General features: G+C 42.4%; 2 protein-coding genes across 11 annotated transcripts in view; one reads left to right on the top strand and one right to left on the bottom strand.

Annotated features, from left to right (window-relative positions):
* LOC121574004 (transcription factor 7-like 2) overlaps nucleotides 1–9,782 on the top strand; it is a 56,502-nt gene extending 46,720 nt beyond the window's left edge. For 2 of the 10 annotated variants that reach the window (XM_041886499.2, XM_041886497.2), the window contains 6 exons: nucleotides 207–369; nucleotides 2,283–2,390; nucleotides 3,146–3,193; nucleotides 6,072–6,120; nucleotides 6,635–6,707; nucleotides 7,934–9,782. In XM_041886499.2, the coding sequence (XP_041742433.1) occupies nucleotides 207–369; nucleotides 2,283–2,390; nucleotides 3,146–3,193; nucleotides 6,072–6,120; nucleotides 6,635–6,707; nucleotides 7,934–8,252 (760 nt within the window). In that variant the 3' untranslated portion in view covers nucleotides 8,253–9,782. Of the gene's footprint in view, nucleotides 1–206; nucleotides 370–2,282; nucleotides 2,391–3,145; nucleotides 3,194–6,071; nucleotides 6,121–6,634; nucleotides 6,708–7,910 lie in introns of all 10 variants that reach the window. The other 8 variants (XM_041886500.2, XM_041886498.2, XM_041886507.1 and 5 more) reach the window with 6 other exon arrangements.
* A 59-nt stretch (nucleotides 9,783–9,841) lies between these two features.
* Nucleotides 9,842–16,283, bottom strand: LOC121574005 (S-phase kinase-associated protein 1). The gene is made up of 6 exons (XM_041886508.2): nucleotides 16,165–16,283; nucleotides 15,253–15,349; nucleotides 12,872–12,945; nucleotides 11,669–11,812; nucleotides 10,763–10,903; nucleotides 9,842–10,534 (listed from the first exon to the last, which is right to left on the bottom strand). The coding sequence occupies exons 2-6, from the start codon at nucleotides 15,347–15,349 to the stop codon at nucleotides 10,499–10,501; spliced, it is 492 nt and encodes a 163-aa protein (XP_041742442.1). The 5' UTR covers nucleotides 16,165–16,283; the 3' UTR covers nucleotides 9,842–10,498.
* Nucleotides 16,284–17,445: the final 1,162 nt, after the last annotated feature.

Below are 17,445 nucleotides of genomic sequence, written 5' to 3'. Positions count from 1 at the left end.
GTTTGTCTTCCTCTGCTCGCTCTCTCTCTCTCTCTCTCTCTCTCTCTCTCTCTCTCTCTCTCTCTCTCTCTCTCTCTCTCTCTCTCTCTCTCTCTCTCTCTCTCTCTCTCTCTCTCTCTCTCTCTCCCTCTCTCCCTCCCTCCCTCCCTCCCTCCCCCCTCCCTCCCTCCCTCCCCCCTCCCTCCCTCCCTCCCTCCCTCCCTCAGTAAGCCACACCAGGAGCCCAAGCGGGAGAAGGAGCCTAAGAAGCCAGTGATCAAGAAGCCTCTGAATGCTTTCATGCTGTACATGAAGGAGATGAGGGCCAAGGTGATTGCTGAGTGCACCCTGAAGGAGAGCGCTGCCATCAACCAGATACTAGGCAGAAGGGTGAGTAGCAAGCACACACACACACTAAAACACACACACATCCATGAATACTCATGCAGCAAAGAGACTCATTCCCAAATCCCTAATCTCAATCCCTGCTGTTGATTTCACACATGAGAGATGGACTTGAGATGAATATCTCAGTAATGTGAATTACCACCCTGTTAGTTACCCCCCCCCCCGCACGACTGACTGCTGCATATGATACCATTGACCAAAATGCAGAAATAACTCAATGGGATGAATATCATATATGATGCTGTCTGTCTCAAAACTTTGTACAGTGGACCTTCCTCTATCCAATGTCACTATATCTTGTGAAAGGATGAAATAGTATGAATATATTCATCAAAATAACGTTTTTAATGAAAATATGTCAGTCATTATTTGATTATGTTGGTAACCCGTTGTATAAAAGTGATAATGCCCTCAAAGCATGACTTCGTCTCGGGCCTAACAACACCCGTGCCAATATATCCACCGACTTATCGGGCATTATCACTTAATTAGAGACAATGCGTTCTATGGAAAATAATGAACGACATGGAAGGTGTTCCACGAGTTGCATTATTTTCCAGAGAACGCATAGAGCCCCGAGTTGATTATCCCTTTTATACCATGGCTATAATTTAACACTTTTGCCACTAGAAATGCGTTCATTTCCCAGTGGAAATGTGTTCAACATCCTCTGAAGTAGCTAGCAAGTTTACTAGATAGCTACAGTAGTTGCCGTGATAAGCAAACAAACAGACTTGCTAGTTTAGCTAACCAAACCATCAGTCCTAGCTTGCTATTAAGAAAATCGAATTCAACAATACCAATACTGTTTTCAATTCGACTTTTTCTTTCAAAAGCAGCTCAAACAAAACATGTAAAAATGAACTATAGCCTTTGAATTCTACCGTGCAAATATACCATGCGTTATAAGGAAAATAATGCACGCTCTAGAATGCACTTCAAGCCAATCAGAAATGAGTATTCAGCAATGCCATGGTATGAAATAATATACAGTGCATTCTGAAATTATTCAGACCCCTTCACTTTTTTCACATTTTGTTATGTTACAGCCTTCTTCTAAAATTGATTAAATACCTCATAATGACAAAGCAAAAACAGGTTTCTAGAAGCAAATGTATAAAAACATTTTTTTAGCTCAGATGCATCCTGTTTCCATTGATCATCCTTGAGATGTTTCTACAACTTGATTGGATTCCACCTGTGGTAAATTCAATTGATTGGACATGATTTGGAAAGGCACACACCTGTCTATATAAGGTCCCACAGTTGACAGTGCATGTCAGAGCAAAAACCAAGCCATGAGGTCGAAGGAATTGTCGGTAGAGCTCCAAGACAGGATTGTGTCGAGGCACAGATCTGGGGAAGGGTACCAAAAAATGGAACATTGAAGGTCCCCAAGAACACAGTGCACTGTAATAAGATAAACCCATTCCCTCAGCCCTCCTAGCCTCAACAGTTGTCATTGTGCATGTCATTTTCTAGGCCACGTGTCAAACTCAAGGCCAAGTGCCAGATCCAGATTTGTTTTAATAATTTTTTTTTCGGGGGAAAACAACAATGAACTGACTAAAACCAAATCAAACTGTATAGAAATGATAATGGACCTACATTTATAGTCTCTTCACTCTGTCCAGTTTGCTAACAGTCATCAAAATGAAAGCTATAAAGTCAGGGAGCATCGAAAATTAGAGGACAATTTTTTCTAATGTTGATGGCGAGAAAATATAATACATTTTAAGTGCGGCCCTCTGGACCTCGGTGAAGACCGAATGTGGCCCGTGAGGAAAACTAGTTTTACACCCCTGGTCTAGGCTAATGAACAAAACCTAAATGGTATCTTTGTTTTGTGTGTGTGTGTGTGTGCGGGTGCATGCTTGTGTGTGTCTTCCCTGCAGTGGCACGCCCTGACCCGGGAGGAGCAGGCCAAATACTATGAGCTGGCCAGAAAGGAACGGCAGCTACATATGCAGCTCTACCCCAGCTGGTCCGCCAGAGACAACTACGTAAGGCCCGCCTTTTCCTGCTTACACACACACAGCATGTTCACCCCACCCTGCCACCTGCCAATCAATGAGGCAAGTGGCTACACATAGAAATATCAACCTATTGTATCTAATCGTATTTATTTGACGCATTTCCAGAGTTGTTAATGTATCAGTGCAGACAATGTTAGAGAGACTAGTCTATGACCTTATTGTTATGACCAGTGTTATAACCTCTATGACTAGTGTTATAATCTCTTGGCATGCCATTCCTTTAGAGTGGGTTTTGAGAATGAGATAGAGCATACTGGACATTAGTTGGTCATTCATGGCTGTTCAGTGTTGTTCAGTGAGGTGATTTAATTGGCAGTTGAGTGCTTTGCTGTTAGGGATGCATGACGAGCTACGCATTTATTACACATAGCATTACACAATCAGCTGCAAACCTACCGCTCCCCTCTCATCTCTGTTTTACTTTAATAGGTTTTTATATTACGGGTAGTTATATGCATGGAGGGCATCTTTGTACTGTTGTAACTGGACCTTAGTATAAGTGCACTGACTATGACATCTGTAATTAGTAGTGGCTTGCTTGTAAACTGAGTTAAGAAGTAGTTTAGAGAATCCCTTGTTTCAAATACTGTGCAGATAAATATGATGTGTATTAGAGAGACATGTTTCGAAGAACGTCTCTATGTTATGTTTGTTAGCTTAATGCTGCTTAACTACCCTTCTGTGCTGTGCTCAATTGTGAAGTTGCTGTTGAATTCTTCCAGGAGGCGGGCCTTAGAGAGGGCGCGGGGGAAAAGAATAAAGCTGATTGGGTAGGGCACACATTTTACCCCACTTACCCGCTCTACTAACAGCAGGGTGGCTTTGGCTTGCTCTCCTCCTCAGGCGGTGGGGCGGTGGGGTTCGGACTGTAGAGAGGGAGAGGACAGCTGGGAGCTGGGCTGGAGAGGCTTTCTGGGCTTTGGGGGACCATTATTAGGCTATACCCTCCCTTAGGGCAGGCACAGAGGGGTGGAGGTGGCTTATGTTATGTTAGCTAGCTATGTATCTGGATGTGTTTCTATGGGAGGTGGTTTTCCTGGACTACATAATTGCCAGTGTTCGCTCACCCCATATGAAAACAGACAGAATGAGTCTCAAAGGGAGAGAGCTCACTTTCTTGCTTTCCTGGAGATCTTTTACACAGCCTATTTCCTTTCCTTGGCTTGATAAAGTTTGGGGTTTTGTATCATAACACACCATAGGGGCTTGGCTCTCTCATTTCTCTCTGTCTCTTGGCTGTGGATAGTTGTGAGATTAGCTGGTTAGGGTAAAGAGGGTTACGAGCTGGTTGAGGTGGTTGTCAATGAGGTGAAATGTGCATGAAGCTTTTACTACTGCATCTGATTTAGTATAAAATCGGATTAATATGATGCAATGTTTTTATGTGAACATAAATGTCACTCTTTAACACTTGAATGTATGTTTCCATGTATCTTTCTTCTTATTTCAAAGATGGAAAAATACAGCCCGAGACAATACTGTCCCAAACACATTAGAACTAATGGCAGCTCTATAATAATATAATATAATAAAATAGTAACACTTTATAGCAGTAGTATTCAAAGTCGGGGTCGTGACCCCTTGATAAGAGATGGAAATGCAATGAATTTAAGGTTATCTGTTGATGTAAAATATTTCAGTTGACCGATTTTAAGGTTGTGCCATTACATTTGGGGTGAGGTGGGGTCGCAAGAAATTCTTGGGGGAAAAATGGGATCCCCAGAAATGTTGGCTGAAAAAATGGGCTCGCCGCTGAAAAAGTTTGAATACCAATGTTTTATTGTGACCATATAGGTAACACTTTATTTGGATAGTCCCAAACAGATGGTTTGTGGATGTTCAGTAAATGCTACCAATAATAATAATAATAATAATACATTAATTTTATATAGAGCTTTTCATTACAAGTAGAATCTTAAAGTCGCTTTAAAAACAAAATAAACAAAAAACGATTTAACAAAACAAATATAGGGATTTGGCAGTTCTTGGGCAAAGGTCTTCCACATCTTTAGATGATAGGCAGTTCAGAAATGTAGTATCTTGAGAGGAGGGAGCATAGATGGTACAGCCAGGCAGGGAGGTAGAGACATCTGACAGACAGGCCACAGAGCTCTTCATCAGGCCCCTCGTCATCTTTGATAGTCACAGCTCTTCCTCCTCCGTAGGTTCACTCTTAGAAAAAAGGGTTCCAAAAGGGTTCTTCGGCTGTCCCCATAGGAGAACCCTTCTTGGTTCCAGATAGAACCATTTTGGGTTCAATGTAGAACCCTCTGTGGAAAGGGTTCTACATGGAACCCAAAACGGTTATTCAAAGGGTTCTCCTATTGGGACACCGGAAGAACCCTTTTAGGTTCTAGATAGCACCTTTTTTCTAAGATTGTAGGCTGGATTGTCCTCTACTGAAATGTAGCACCCACCTGGGTGACGCTTCGGCACTGTAACAGCGGCAGTAAGACCCCCACACCTCAGCAGTGGTTCAGAAAAGCCCCCTACAAAGCAAGCCTCTAGGAACTGGGGCAGGGGGTCAAAAAGCATTTTAGCTAGCTAGCCAAGCCAAATATAAACTGACTTGCCATAATCAGTCCTGCAATTCCGTGGGTCAGCACCAGATATTTCAGTTAATTTATCAACAAGTTATCAAAAGCAAAAAAAGTTTGATTCCAATGAAAAACACTTAAAAACAATAATATATGTACAATATTTACAGAGCTCTCTGCCTAGGCTACCTCACGGCGCCATGGCAACCACAGAACTCAATAACGTAATAAATATTACATTATTATTAATTAATAACATAAGATGTTCAATAACTGTTAACAAAATTTCAACTAACTATCCACTAACAATAACCCTAAACCTAACCTGAGCAAACAGTTGCTTATCAACAGATAGTTTGTTAGCGTATGCTTTTATCCAAAGCGACTTACTGTCATGCGTGTATACATTTTACATATGGGTGGTCCCGGGAATCAAACCCACTACCCTGACGTTACAAGCGCCATGCTCTACCATCTGAGATACAAAGGACCACTAGCTATAGTCTGTCCCCTGCTACAGTCTACCCCTTCCCAGACACAAGCCAGAAAACCAGGGAAGTCATGTGATCTGTTAGCAAAACAGGAAGTGAAGGTCCACCTACGCAGTCGTGGGGTTTTCTTCCGCCAGCCGTAACCACACACACACACAATGCTTTAGGGAGCAGTCAGGGTAGACAAGTCTCTGCGTAGGCATCAAAGAGCTGTTCCCACATCCTCTCCCCAATATGAGACTTTAGACTTTATCACGCTCGTCATGATAACAACCCCAACCATGCTATTAAGGCCCCACTGTGTAGCCCATGGAGTTTACAGCAATATGGTGCTGCTGGGGAAATCCATTACTGTAGATAATTAGAGTTCTTTCCCTTCTCTTCCCCTCTACTGTCATAGTAACTTGTGACCTGAGTGATCATGAAGTGACCTCAGACCCCCATTCCACGACTTGTGAATTGGGACGTCTCTGGTACAGATGACTAAGTCTCATGATTATGGTGAATATCATGACATGGTTCTCCCATGTCTTCATCGAGATGTCACTGACAGACTGTCCTGGTGGTGTATAGGAACTCGTTCCCCTGCTGACTGTGTGTGTCTGGTCGTGTTCCAACAGGGCAAGAAGAAGAGAAGAAAAAGAGAGAAGCAGCAGGACTCCACCACAGGTAATGTCCAATGATCAACCTTCAACCTCTCTCTCCTACCAAACCCCAAGCTTCGATATAGTATACTAAAACGTCAAGCCCTATTCCATCGTTTGAAATAACTTCACTGGTTGACTATCCCCTAGCAGTACCCTCTTCCGTTATTGGTTTGTACTCTGACTGGGTCACTGCTACTCGAACTAACAGAGTGTGAAAGCATGGCAGACTTCCCATTTGAAGTGTTCCTCTCTTCCCTAATGGCCTGTGTCCTGAATGCCTGTTGTGAACGGAGCTCCTGCTCCCTCTACACTGTTCTGGCTGCAGTTTGTAGGTTGTTGTTGTTAACTCCTACTCAGTAATTGGGCACTAACAGTCTGGTTTGATGGCTTTCTGATTGACAATCTCTGTCAATGCATCAACGTCTGCCCTGACCTCTTGATCTGATTTACTCTCTCTCTCTCTCTCTCGCTCTCTCTCACCCACTCTCCCTCTCTTTCCTTACTTCTTTCCTATGCGCATGTTGCCTTGTGCTCAGACCCTGGCTCTCCTAAGAAATGCAGAGCTCGCTTCGGCCTCAACCAACAAACGGACTGGTGTGGTCCCTGCAGGTGTGTACCTCTCGCTCTGCTACCCCTCTCTCCCTCCTCTGTGAGCGTGCCTCAGCCCACTGCTGTGCTCTGCTCTGCATGCACTCATCTCACTAACCCTGTGACTCCGTGACCCACGTCGCCCCCTACAGGTAGAGAACCCCAGCATACTGGGGGGTCAGGAGGCTGAATTGGAAACTAAAGCTGCTTTACTGGCTGGTGATGGGGTGTGTCCTCAGGGATTTGTGGGTGAAAAGGTGGGGATGATGATCAAAGGAAAGTGGGGGAGGGGTCCTGTAGGTCTGAGGGGAGAAAAGGGGTTCACACATAGGATGTTCTCTGCTTAAAACGGATATTTCTCGGTTATCCTATTGGTAGAAATGACAAAGCAGGCATTTTTTATTTATTTCCAGTGGATGGATGATCAGTCATGCTCATCTTTAGTGCCTTTTTTTTACCAACTCAATCTCTTTTCCTTTATACATCTCCACACTCATAGTCACATCAGTGTAGAGGTGTGAAGAAAGCCATGTACCTGCCCTGCCCACACCCCCACACCCCTTGCACTGTGCAGCACTTTAGCAACTCCATCCTGCCACAGTGTCTTCCCCACCATGCCGTCACATCATGGAAATCTCCTGACCACTGTGCGTGTTGTGCTGCAAGAGAACAAAGGGAGGTGAATGTGGTTAGAGCGAATTCTGATCACCGCAGTTGAACGCACACATACACACACACAATCTGGCACATGCACCGCTGCTCTGCACTTTGATGACATTTCTCATGCTCATCTGTCTTCAACTTTCTCCATTCATGCGGTCAGGCAATGCAGCTTTTGATGGTGAACTCTGACATTTAGAATCACTCTCTTCCTCCTCTATATCTCTAAATATGTCCTCACACCTTTTCTTGCGGTGGCACTAAGTGACTCATGTTGTGTTCTGGTAATTATCATGGGATTAGTTGTGCTACTTTGGTTTTAAAGAAGAGGCAAACAACCGTTGTTAGTTTTCAATTTAACTTAGAAAACAACATTTCTAATGATCATTACAACCACAAAAATCATTCATGATTTGAAGGAAATGGTGGTGGATGATCTATGAAAACGTATTCGATGGTATTCAGTGGATTTGCTATTTTTGGGTCTTAAAACTCAATTAAATCATGTTGAAAACAGTAAAAAGTTCATTTTGGTGACGCTTTGCATCCACGCTTTATTCACAGATAACTCTCTTGACTGTTCCTAGGAGGAAAAAGAAGTGCATTCGATACCTTCAAGGAGGATGGTGCGCCAGCCCCACTTCTTCCGATGGAAGCGCTATAGACTCGCCCCCCTCCCCCGTCGACGGCGTCCCCCCTCAGCACCCCTCCCTGCCCAGCTCGCCCTCGCCCGCTTCCCCCTCAGACATCCCCCTGCACCCCCAGCCCAGCAAACAACACACACCCCTTATCCTCTCAAAACCCAAGACCACAGAACTATCTCTCAAAGCTTTAATAGAATCATCCCAACAGCACGACAATCTCAATCATCATCATCATGACTGTACCCTGCCCAAGTCTCACTAGCCAGCCTCACCTGTCCTGCCCCCTCTCACACTTCCTCCCACCATCCCAACACAGACAGACACAGCCCAACCCAACGTCATCAGGACCAAACCAGGAGTGGGGAGCAACACGCTGGAGATAGACCTTCACCACAAACATCCAAAAACAATGACGGAGCGTTATGTCTGGGAGAGGATGCCATTCACATCAATATAACTGACTGACTCCTAACTGATTTACTCAGTGCTCATGTCATTTTAATATTGCCGGGATGATAACTGCCTCTCTTTCGCACTGCCTAAAATCAAATTGATTCCATTTCCAAAGATTTTTACAGAGGAGTACTGTACTCCTTTTCAGAAGACTTTCAGACATGTCAAAGGAACCTTTTCCAGCATAGATAGTATTTATATTGATTCATGATGTGGTATAAGGTTGAAGCTTCAAGGTAGAAGTGAAAGTGTTTTTCACTGAGTAAACATGTTCTTGTCTCCCCTCGGAGAGACTCATCTATGTTATGTTAATGTGTTTTAGGCACTTCCTTTTTGTCAGTCAAATTCTTGCTAGATACATTATTTTGATGTAGGTCTCTCACAGAGAATTGAAACATCATTGGTGTTTGTTCATATGGATGCACAGTTTGGGAGATTAATTTGTTTCCTGGTGTCAAAAAGCCTCCATTATATAATCAACAAAAAAAATTCAGCAGTCTCTAGACTGCCTGTCTGACTGAACATTCTGTTATTCTGTAAACCGGGGTTTCTTAAACAATGGGTCGGGACCCAAAGTGGGCCCTGGGCATGTTAGAGGTGGGTCGCGAGTTAAGAGAATACATCTATAATCACACACTATTTCTTCTTAATTTGGATCAGTGGAGGATGATGAGTCACGGGAGGACGGTTCATTTCGCAATTGGGTCTCGAGCTGAAAAATATTAAAGAACCCTGCTGTAAACTAAAGACCAAATGAGTACTATATTTCATTGTGTTGTAAAGTTTTATAAATGTTGAATTCCCTATATAAAATTAAACTTTTATGTTATGTAAAAAAAAATGAACGTTTTTTCAAAGTTGTTTCTTTAGTCTCTGCTTTTAGTTTTCCACCATTTCTAAAAGCAATATAATTTTTTTTACCCCCGTCTTCTCAGAGAAAACACATTTTGTGCAGAAGTTTTGCATTAGCTTTTCCTTTCATTGAAGTTACCACAGCTGTGTCAATCATTTTCAGTGTGTTCATGTTCCACCTAAATGTACCAAAAATACATGTGAAAAACAAATGGCTTTAATTTACTGCTTGCAAGCGTCGAACCCCGCTTACTTTGGAGACACTGTAGGCTGATGTGTACAGCAAGGCTTTTCTGTTTGTCAATTCATGTCTAGTCCATCAGAGGGTGCTCTAATGCTACCACACATCTTAGATTTGGGGACAACACTGCTCATATCAGAAGAAAGGTGTGTACTTAAGTCTGTCTTTTGTATTTTTTACACATTGAAAGATTTGCCTTTGATGTACTCGTTTTTGTTTGATGTATTAAAGTATTTTGAAAATCTGGATCAGTTTCCTCACTATTTCACATTAGATGTACAATCACAAACCGCAGCAGACAGACATTATTTTAAGTAATTTATTAACTCCTGGAATTGAATGGTTGTTAATCCTAAATGTCATCTTCAGAGCAGAACTGAGAAAAGATTCCAATCCAATAGTAATAAGCAAGGTAAATACCCTAAGTTGAGTGACAAACAGACCGTACACATTTACTTATTCGACAAGCACTTCGAGTCCACAGGACATTTTGAACACGTTTACCCCCACTTCAAATCTCCTACGACAGCTTGTCTCCTTAAAGTAATGTTAAGAAGACAGCACAGAAGAGGCTGCCTTTACAAAATTCTGCACTGCACTATCATTTCAGTCAAAAAATGCAATTTATTCAGTTAACTCAAAAAGGAAAAAAATAACATGTCCAGTAAAGAAAGACAAGTATAGCAATTCAAAAAAGGGAGAGAGAGGTACATCTACTCTTGAAATTGTAAAAGAAAGACCAGACTATGCATCTCATGTGAATATATGAAGTGAAGTAACATTTGTAAAAACATGAAATAGCTTTTTTAATTATTTTGCACAAGCAATAGAAATGGTCATGCTTGGAGTACATGGGGGGGCGCTCTAATAGACTAAATGTAATATTAACAAGTATGAACAGCGCAGTGCAACCAGTTAATGGAACAATCCTTTCAGTGTGTTAGTGTTAGCAGGATCCTCCTTTATTTCTCTTCACACCACTGGTTCTCCTTGCGTACCTGAGGGGGGAGAATGGAAAAGCAGCACACTGTCACATTAGTCAAATGTATATTATCACGGCAGCTCCGCATTCAGGACTGCGGCTGTGTCCTAAATCGCACCCTTTCCTTTTATAAATGTCCTACTTTTGACCAGGGCCTATAGGGCTCTTCTCAAAAAAGGTAGTGCACTGTGACTGTATAGGGTGCCATTTGGGACATCCTGAGAACCACAGAAGGCTGTTTTACCTGGGCTTCCTCTTCCTCTGTGAAGTCATTTTTGATATTGAACGTCTTCCTGATCTCCTCTGGGGTCTTTCCTTTGATCATGTTGGCCACCGTCTTGCAGGTGACATCTAGCAGTCCTTTGATGTCCAAATAGTTTGCGGCCTAAACATTTAAAAATAATAGGAGGATGAGGATGAAATGAAAGCAACTGCTGCCTTTCAAGTGAACTACTGCAGCCCAGGGCTTAGGCCATGTAAACAGGTTTCAGGAGCTGGATAAAACCTACTGCTCAAATGACAGACTTGTGTTACAGTTCCTAGAAGCCCTGAGCACTACAAGAACGTATTGCACAATCACTGCAAAAGAACCATGCAAGGCTGCTTGTTTAACTTCATATGCACATAGCTGATACTTCCTGAGCCGCTTCCACACAGGAAAATAAAACGCAGCCGCCTCCATGTGTTTCTATAAAAAGCCGGTGGCAGACTTGCCTCCCACCTCGGCGGCAGCAGCACAGGGAGAGGGAATTTCTCTGATGCACAAATTCAACAAATGTTTGCACCCGTGCCTCCCCTCATTGACCAATCAAATTACAGGGGGTTGGATCCCTTTTTCTGGGGTGTTTTATTGGATAATCCAGAGGTGTCATAGCAGCCGCTTTTTGTACCACCAGCAGTTAAGATTTTGTATAAACTGTAGGAAACTTCACCGCTTTATTGACTCTGTGTGTAAGGCCCTTTAGTAACTACTACTACCTCCAGTTATAACTTTATTACATTTTATTAAGCACCTACTAGATTAACTAGTGCTGTATGTTCAGCTAAGTCATTGCCTAAATTCAAGACCTGAGACTCTTCCTCTTTGTATGTGTGCAGGTGTCAAACTGTTTCTGTGAGTGAGTGGCAGGGGGGGGCGGTAGGTACACACCAGAATGAGTTCGAAGAGGGTCCCTTGGTCCACTTTGAGGAACTCCTGGTCCCAGACGGGGATGTCATCCGTCCTCTTCTCCTTGTTCTCGTCATCCTCAGGGGGAGGGGGATCGTCTTTATGGTGGGTGCACCACTGGATCACCTGGAGGGAGGAAACGGAAGACAGAGTGAGAAAGGAAAGAACATGAAAGGAACAACTATTCCAGGCACAGTCAGTGAATCAACAGTCAGACATGCCAGGCATCCATCTTCCATGGAGTCCAGTTTCAGAGGCCTAACTTGAGGGAGGACATCAGAGCACACAGGAAGGTTTCTTTTTGGAGCTGTATGCTTCTGGCAGAGAGATAGATATGCTATTCTACAGATGTAAGAAACATAGAACCAAGTAAAGAACCATGTTAATTAAGTCAGGCAGAAATGTATAATTGTCTGACCATGCAAACATTTCCCCAAACAAAATGTAATTAATTAGCTACATGGATACAGTTGCTTAACAAAGCAGCAGAAACAACATCAGCTTGTCCCACAAGACAGCATGGAACAATTTAGCTGGGAGAGGAAATAAAATCAGCTTTAATCCCACATCCCTTCACACAGTATAAATCCAACTAGCACCATCTACACCTTCTGTAGACAATCACACCATTTGATTTATAGTGATTCGGAGAGGCACAGATGACTAGATGCATGTTATTTTATACTCCTCAAATCATCCATTGACCACATGAACATTGTGGACTGAACCCCTAAGGCCAACTTTCCCAACCATCTGTCCTTGAGCAAGGCTGCTCCTTTAAGTCGCTCTGGATAAGAGCGTCTGCTAAATAATGTAATGATCCAGCACGGACCCTCACAGTGCCTCCCACATAGGTACGGATCCCTGTTACAGGTTTGGGACAGTCATTCTGCCTACAAGTTTGGCTTTTAATTAGTTTAAATTGTGCCCAAATGTTCCACCTCTTGGAAAATAATCTAGGAGAAAGGCTAAGAATGGTTTGGGTTCAATTGAACTGTGACGCTATGGATAGAATTGATGTGCAATTAAACTGATAAAAGTGGAGATAGAGATAAGATAACCCCAGCTCTGGTTGGGAGGAGGCACTTTACCTAAGGTTATCAATGTCCAACTCCCAACAGTTTGCCTGTCCCTCAGTCCATTGCACCAGATATGGGATAACTGTCAGACAGTGAGTCCACTTGCCTTCTTGAGGATGGCTGCATTCACATTTGGGAGGGGGACTGGATCATCATCTCCTTCATCATCCATACCCAAATCTGTCAAAGACAACCATTAAACAAGTGCACACAGATGCTGCCAGACAGTTTTGATAGCTGCACTTTACCATTTCGATGTAGCGTGTCCACCCACTCTGCCCAGAGTTGGTGAAAACACGTTTGGTGATGAAATTGTACTTCCTTGTTATAAAATAAATATTAGCAAGACAAATTCGATTCTTCATGTTCTGAAACAATTTAAAATATCATTAAATAAATAAAAAAAGTCAGATTTCATAACCTAATACATCCGATAAAAATAAAAATAATACATCCGATAAGAGCTCTGTTGACAGAACAGCAAGCTTTCTCCCAGCGACCTTTGACAGTGGGTTTTGACCAGAGGCGGCGCTTCCACTTGAAAACGCTCCGCTTGAAATTTGCATAAAGTAGAGCTCAACTTTTTCTACCGCTCCGCTAGCTGGGTTATCGCCGCTCACCTTCCCACAATCCCCCGCACATTTCTCTGCGTGCCCTCATTGAAAATGAATGAGGGCGAATTTATCCTGCTGAATTCGTTGTTGGTGAAAACCCTACTTTAGGATTTTACATGTTGTGGTGGTAGTGTGCAAAGTTCTTTCCGCGGGTCGCAAAAAGCTAAATTAGCATGACACGAGCTGGATTAAATGTAAAATGTTTTGAAAATAAAACGCTTGGTATACGCTCAGTGCTCCTTTAACATTTCACAGAGATATGCTTGTTTTTGTGAGAAATCTTCCAAAAAGAACAGGAATTTCACATTAATATAGAGTGTCTAATCAAATACACAACTTAATTTGAAGATAATCCTAAGAAAACCAATGGTCCAAACCTCATGTCTATATCAGATCAGATCACATTTTATTGGTCACATACGCCGAATACAACAGGTGTAAACTTTACAGTGAAATGCTTACTTACGAGCCCAATCCCAACAATACAGAGTTAAAAAGACAAATATTTGCTAAATAAAAAAAGGAAATAGTAACACAAAAAGAATAACGAGGCTATATACAAGGAGTACCAGTACCGAGTCAATGTGCAGGTGTACGATGTAGTTCAGGTAATACAGTATTGTACAGTGACTAGGCATCAGGATATATAATAATCAGAGTAGCAGCAGCGTATGTGAAGTGTGAAAGTGTGTCTATGTGTGAGTGGCGTCAATATGCATGTGTATGTTTTGTGTGTGTGAGCATATGTAGTGTATGTGTGTTGGAGTGTCAGTGTAGTATGTGTGAGTGTGTGGGTAGTCTAGACTCCTGAGTGGCGCAGTGGTCTAAGGCACTGCATCGCAGTGCTAACTGTGCCACTAGAGATCCTGGTTCGAATCCAGGCTCTGTCGCAGCCGGCCGCGACCGGGAGACTCATGGGCGGCGCACAATTGGCCCAGCGTTGTCCAGGGTAGGGGAGGGAATGGCCGGCAGGGATGTAGCTCAGTTGATAGGTTGTGGGTTCGATTCCCACGGGGGGCCAGTATAAAAAAAAATATGTATTCACTAACTGTAAGTCGCTCTGGATAAGAGCGTCTGCTAAATGACTAAAATTTAAAATGTAGTCTAGTGAGTGTGCATAGAGCCAGTGCAAGGGAGTCAGTGCAAAACAATTACGATAAATAAATAATAAAAGGGGTCAATGTAAATTGTCCGGGTAGCCATTTGATTAACTGTTCTTATGGCTTGGGGGTAGAAGCTCTTTAGGTCCCGGACTTGGCACGCCGGTACCACTTGCCATGCGGTAGCAGAGAGAACAGTCTAGGACTTGGGTGGCTGGAGTCTGACCATTTTTAGGCCGTTCCTCGGACACCCCCAAGTCCTGGATGGCAGGGAGCTCGGCCCCAGTGATGTACTGGGCCATACGCACTACCCTCTGTAGAGCCTTGCAGTCGGATGACGAGCAGTTTCCATACCAAGCGGTGATGTAGCCAGTCAAGATGCTCTCAATGGTGCATCTGTATAACTTTTTGAGGATCTGAAGGCCCATGCCAAATATTTTCAGCCTCCGTTCAAAACTTCTTGGGAGTTTTTACCCTTGTTGGATGGTCAAAATTTGCACCACTAAATCAATGGAGGCCAGAGTAAAAACTGGTCAAAAATCTGAAAAATAGCATTGCGTCAGCTAGGCTGGATGCTGTGCGAGATTTAAGGCTACCTTGACTGTTGAACTCATCTTTCTTCTCAAAAAACAACAGAGGTTTGGACCGTTGGTTTTCTTAGAGGAGTATCTACATAATTAACATTATTTTACCCACTTGTCAAAAGATGCATTGATTGGACACCCTACTCAGGTTACAACCACATTATCACAACAGAGAACATAGCTACATACCTTCCAGCATTGTCTTTATTGTAACAGACTGCTTTGCTATTTCCACATCCACCTCAAAGATCTCTCCATCTGAGCTTTGCAGTTTAATTGTGGGCATCTGTAAAACAGGAAAACGTTTGTCAGCTTCAGGCATAGCTAGTAGAGTAATGATTGACATATGGGGCCATAAATGACATTTTATATAGGGTGACAGAGCCCTATATTTGGCTAACTGACAAGGTAACAGTTACGCTAACTTAGCTACCTTGGCTAACGTTAACGTGGCTAGTTAGCAAGCCATTTCCAATCCTAGTTAGATAAGTAACGCCAGTTAGTTAGCCACCCAAACACTTGCCAGCCAAGTTCAGCTTTCAAACAGTTGAAGAAATCACGTATTGGTAGAAGGCAAATTAGTTACCAGTTCACGCAACTGCCTGTATAACGTTAACCATATAGTTAGCTAGCGTCACACGCTAACTCAACATTCGTTATCTAACTACCTAGCATCGATTCCAGTCTGTTTCATGAACTAGGTAGTTACTTTGCTAACGTTAGCTAGCTACACAGTAACTTGCTTAGTTACTACCTACATACATACGGTCTGGGCAACTGTAAACAAAACAGGATATCTGAAACAGGCCTATGGGCTGAAATAAGATGTTGGATTCAATACTAGCGTTACACTTAAAATGTACCAATCATTTCAGGTAACAGTAACTCGTTTGCTACGTTAACCTTAGCCTGCAGTGCTAGCTAACAACGACAGCCAGAAAACGACTTTAACGGCTAGCTAGCTTCGTCAGCAAGGCCTCGTCTTAGCAGCCATATTCAAGTAATTTATATTTTCATTTAGACATAAGGATAATACATTTAAAAACCCCATTATTTCACCAAGACATGCAACTACATCGTATATAAATGGTCGTTACTTACTGTGAATGTTTTAAAGCAAATCTAGAGATAAAATGTTAAACGTCAACAGGGCCAGACCGAAGTACAGGCAATCACTAGAAAGCTACGCTTTGTCAAATGGAGCAGGTGGTCTTGACTTGTGATATGCCTGTGAGTGATTTTCCCCATTGACGTTAAGACATAATTTCACCCAATATTTATTAACAGGAGTGGCTTCTACTACTATTATTGTAATATTTTGTACATTCTGTTCATTTTTGCGTCCAAAATATATACAATTATATTATTATCTACGCATGTTTTTATTTCATGATGCAGTACTGCTCAGGCTCTGTCAATTTTTCCCAGGACAAAAACAAATTACTGGAATTGTTTTACTCTCTTTGTGCCGTCATATTGTTGGCCAAGATGTTAGTATTTTTTAAAATCCCATGACAGTAATTGATGAATGTAAATAGGCCTACACTTTGTTGCTGCCTTACTTGAATAGTAGGCCTATAAAGTACTACATATAACATGTACGCTAGCTATAAATATTATGCAAAATATTATTCACGACAATGAGCACTGCTTCACAATCACACCTTTACCTTGACACACATTCCGAGTTGTAACTTCGAGTCCTGCCGTGAGATGGCACTCTTTCCCCTTATTTGTATATTTCCATGTATCTTCTTCACTTATAATATTTAGGTGGGTGCTTAATGTTTGTCGTATTTCACACATGTACAAGTGTGTAAAAAGATTCATGTTTGAAATGGAAATTTATTTTTTGCATATACTAACTCCCCCTAAGACACCATCTGAGAGTTGGATCACGGCCAAGATCGAGCCCCTGGAGCAATTAGGGTTAAGTGCCTTTCTCAAGGGCACATGGACAGATTTTTCACCTTGCCGGCTCGGGAATTTGAACTAGCAAACCTTCAGTTACTGGCCCAACGCTCTAACCGCTAGGCTACCTGCCACCCTTTGTAAACAGTAACACATTTTTACGACAAATAAGCAGTGGGTGAACAGGTTGGATCATCAGAAGTATTTATCACTACATATGATACAAATAATTATCAGTGCAGGTATTACTTAGCTATGTAAAATTAGAATAAGTGAAGCAGCAAGAAAAATATATCTTCAGCATCCATGGAAGCTTTATTCTTCACCCTTTCTCCAAAAATCAATCATGGTTTTGGTCATTTTAGGTAGGCATATTGTGCCATCACTTACATACATAACCGTAAGCCATGGTTAAAAGTCCATCAGCAGTGTCAGACGAAGCAGTCAAGTGAATAAACCAACACATCTCAC

The sequence above is a fragment of the Coregonus clupeaformis genome, unplaced genomic scaffold (genome assembly GCF_020615455.1).
Source record: "Coregonus clupeaformis isolate EN_2021a unplaced genomic scaffold, ASM2061545v1 scaf0088, whole genome shotgun sequence".
NCBI lineage: Eukaryota > Metazoa > Chordata > Actinopteri > Salmoniformes > Salmonidae > Coregonus > Coregonus clupeaformis.
The sequence above is the reverse complement of the archived record's forward strand: the minus strand, read 5'-3'. Positions and strand labels throughout refer to the sequence as shown.

What these genes read in the sequence shown, in the direction of transcription:
- LOC121574005 (XM_041886508.2), bottom strand. Translation starts at nt 15,349, where the DNA reads ATGCCCACAATTAAACTGCAAAGCTCAGATGGAGAGATCTTTGAGGTG. An exon ending in AATAAAGACAATGCTGGAAG is followed by an intron (nt 12,946 to 15,252) that starts GTATGTAGCTAT and finishes TGTCTTTGACAG; the next exon opens with ATTTGGGTATGGATGATGAA. An exon ending in ATGCAGCCATCCTCAAGAAG is followed by an intron (nt 11,813 to 12,871) that starts GCAAGTGGACTC and finishes TCCTCCCTCCAG; the next exon opens with GTGATCCAGTGGTGCACCCA.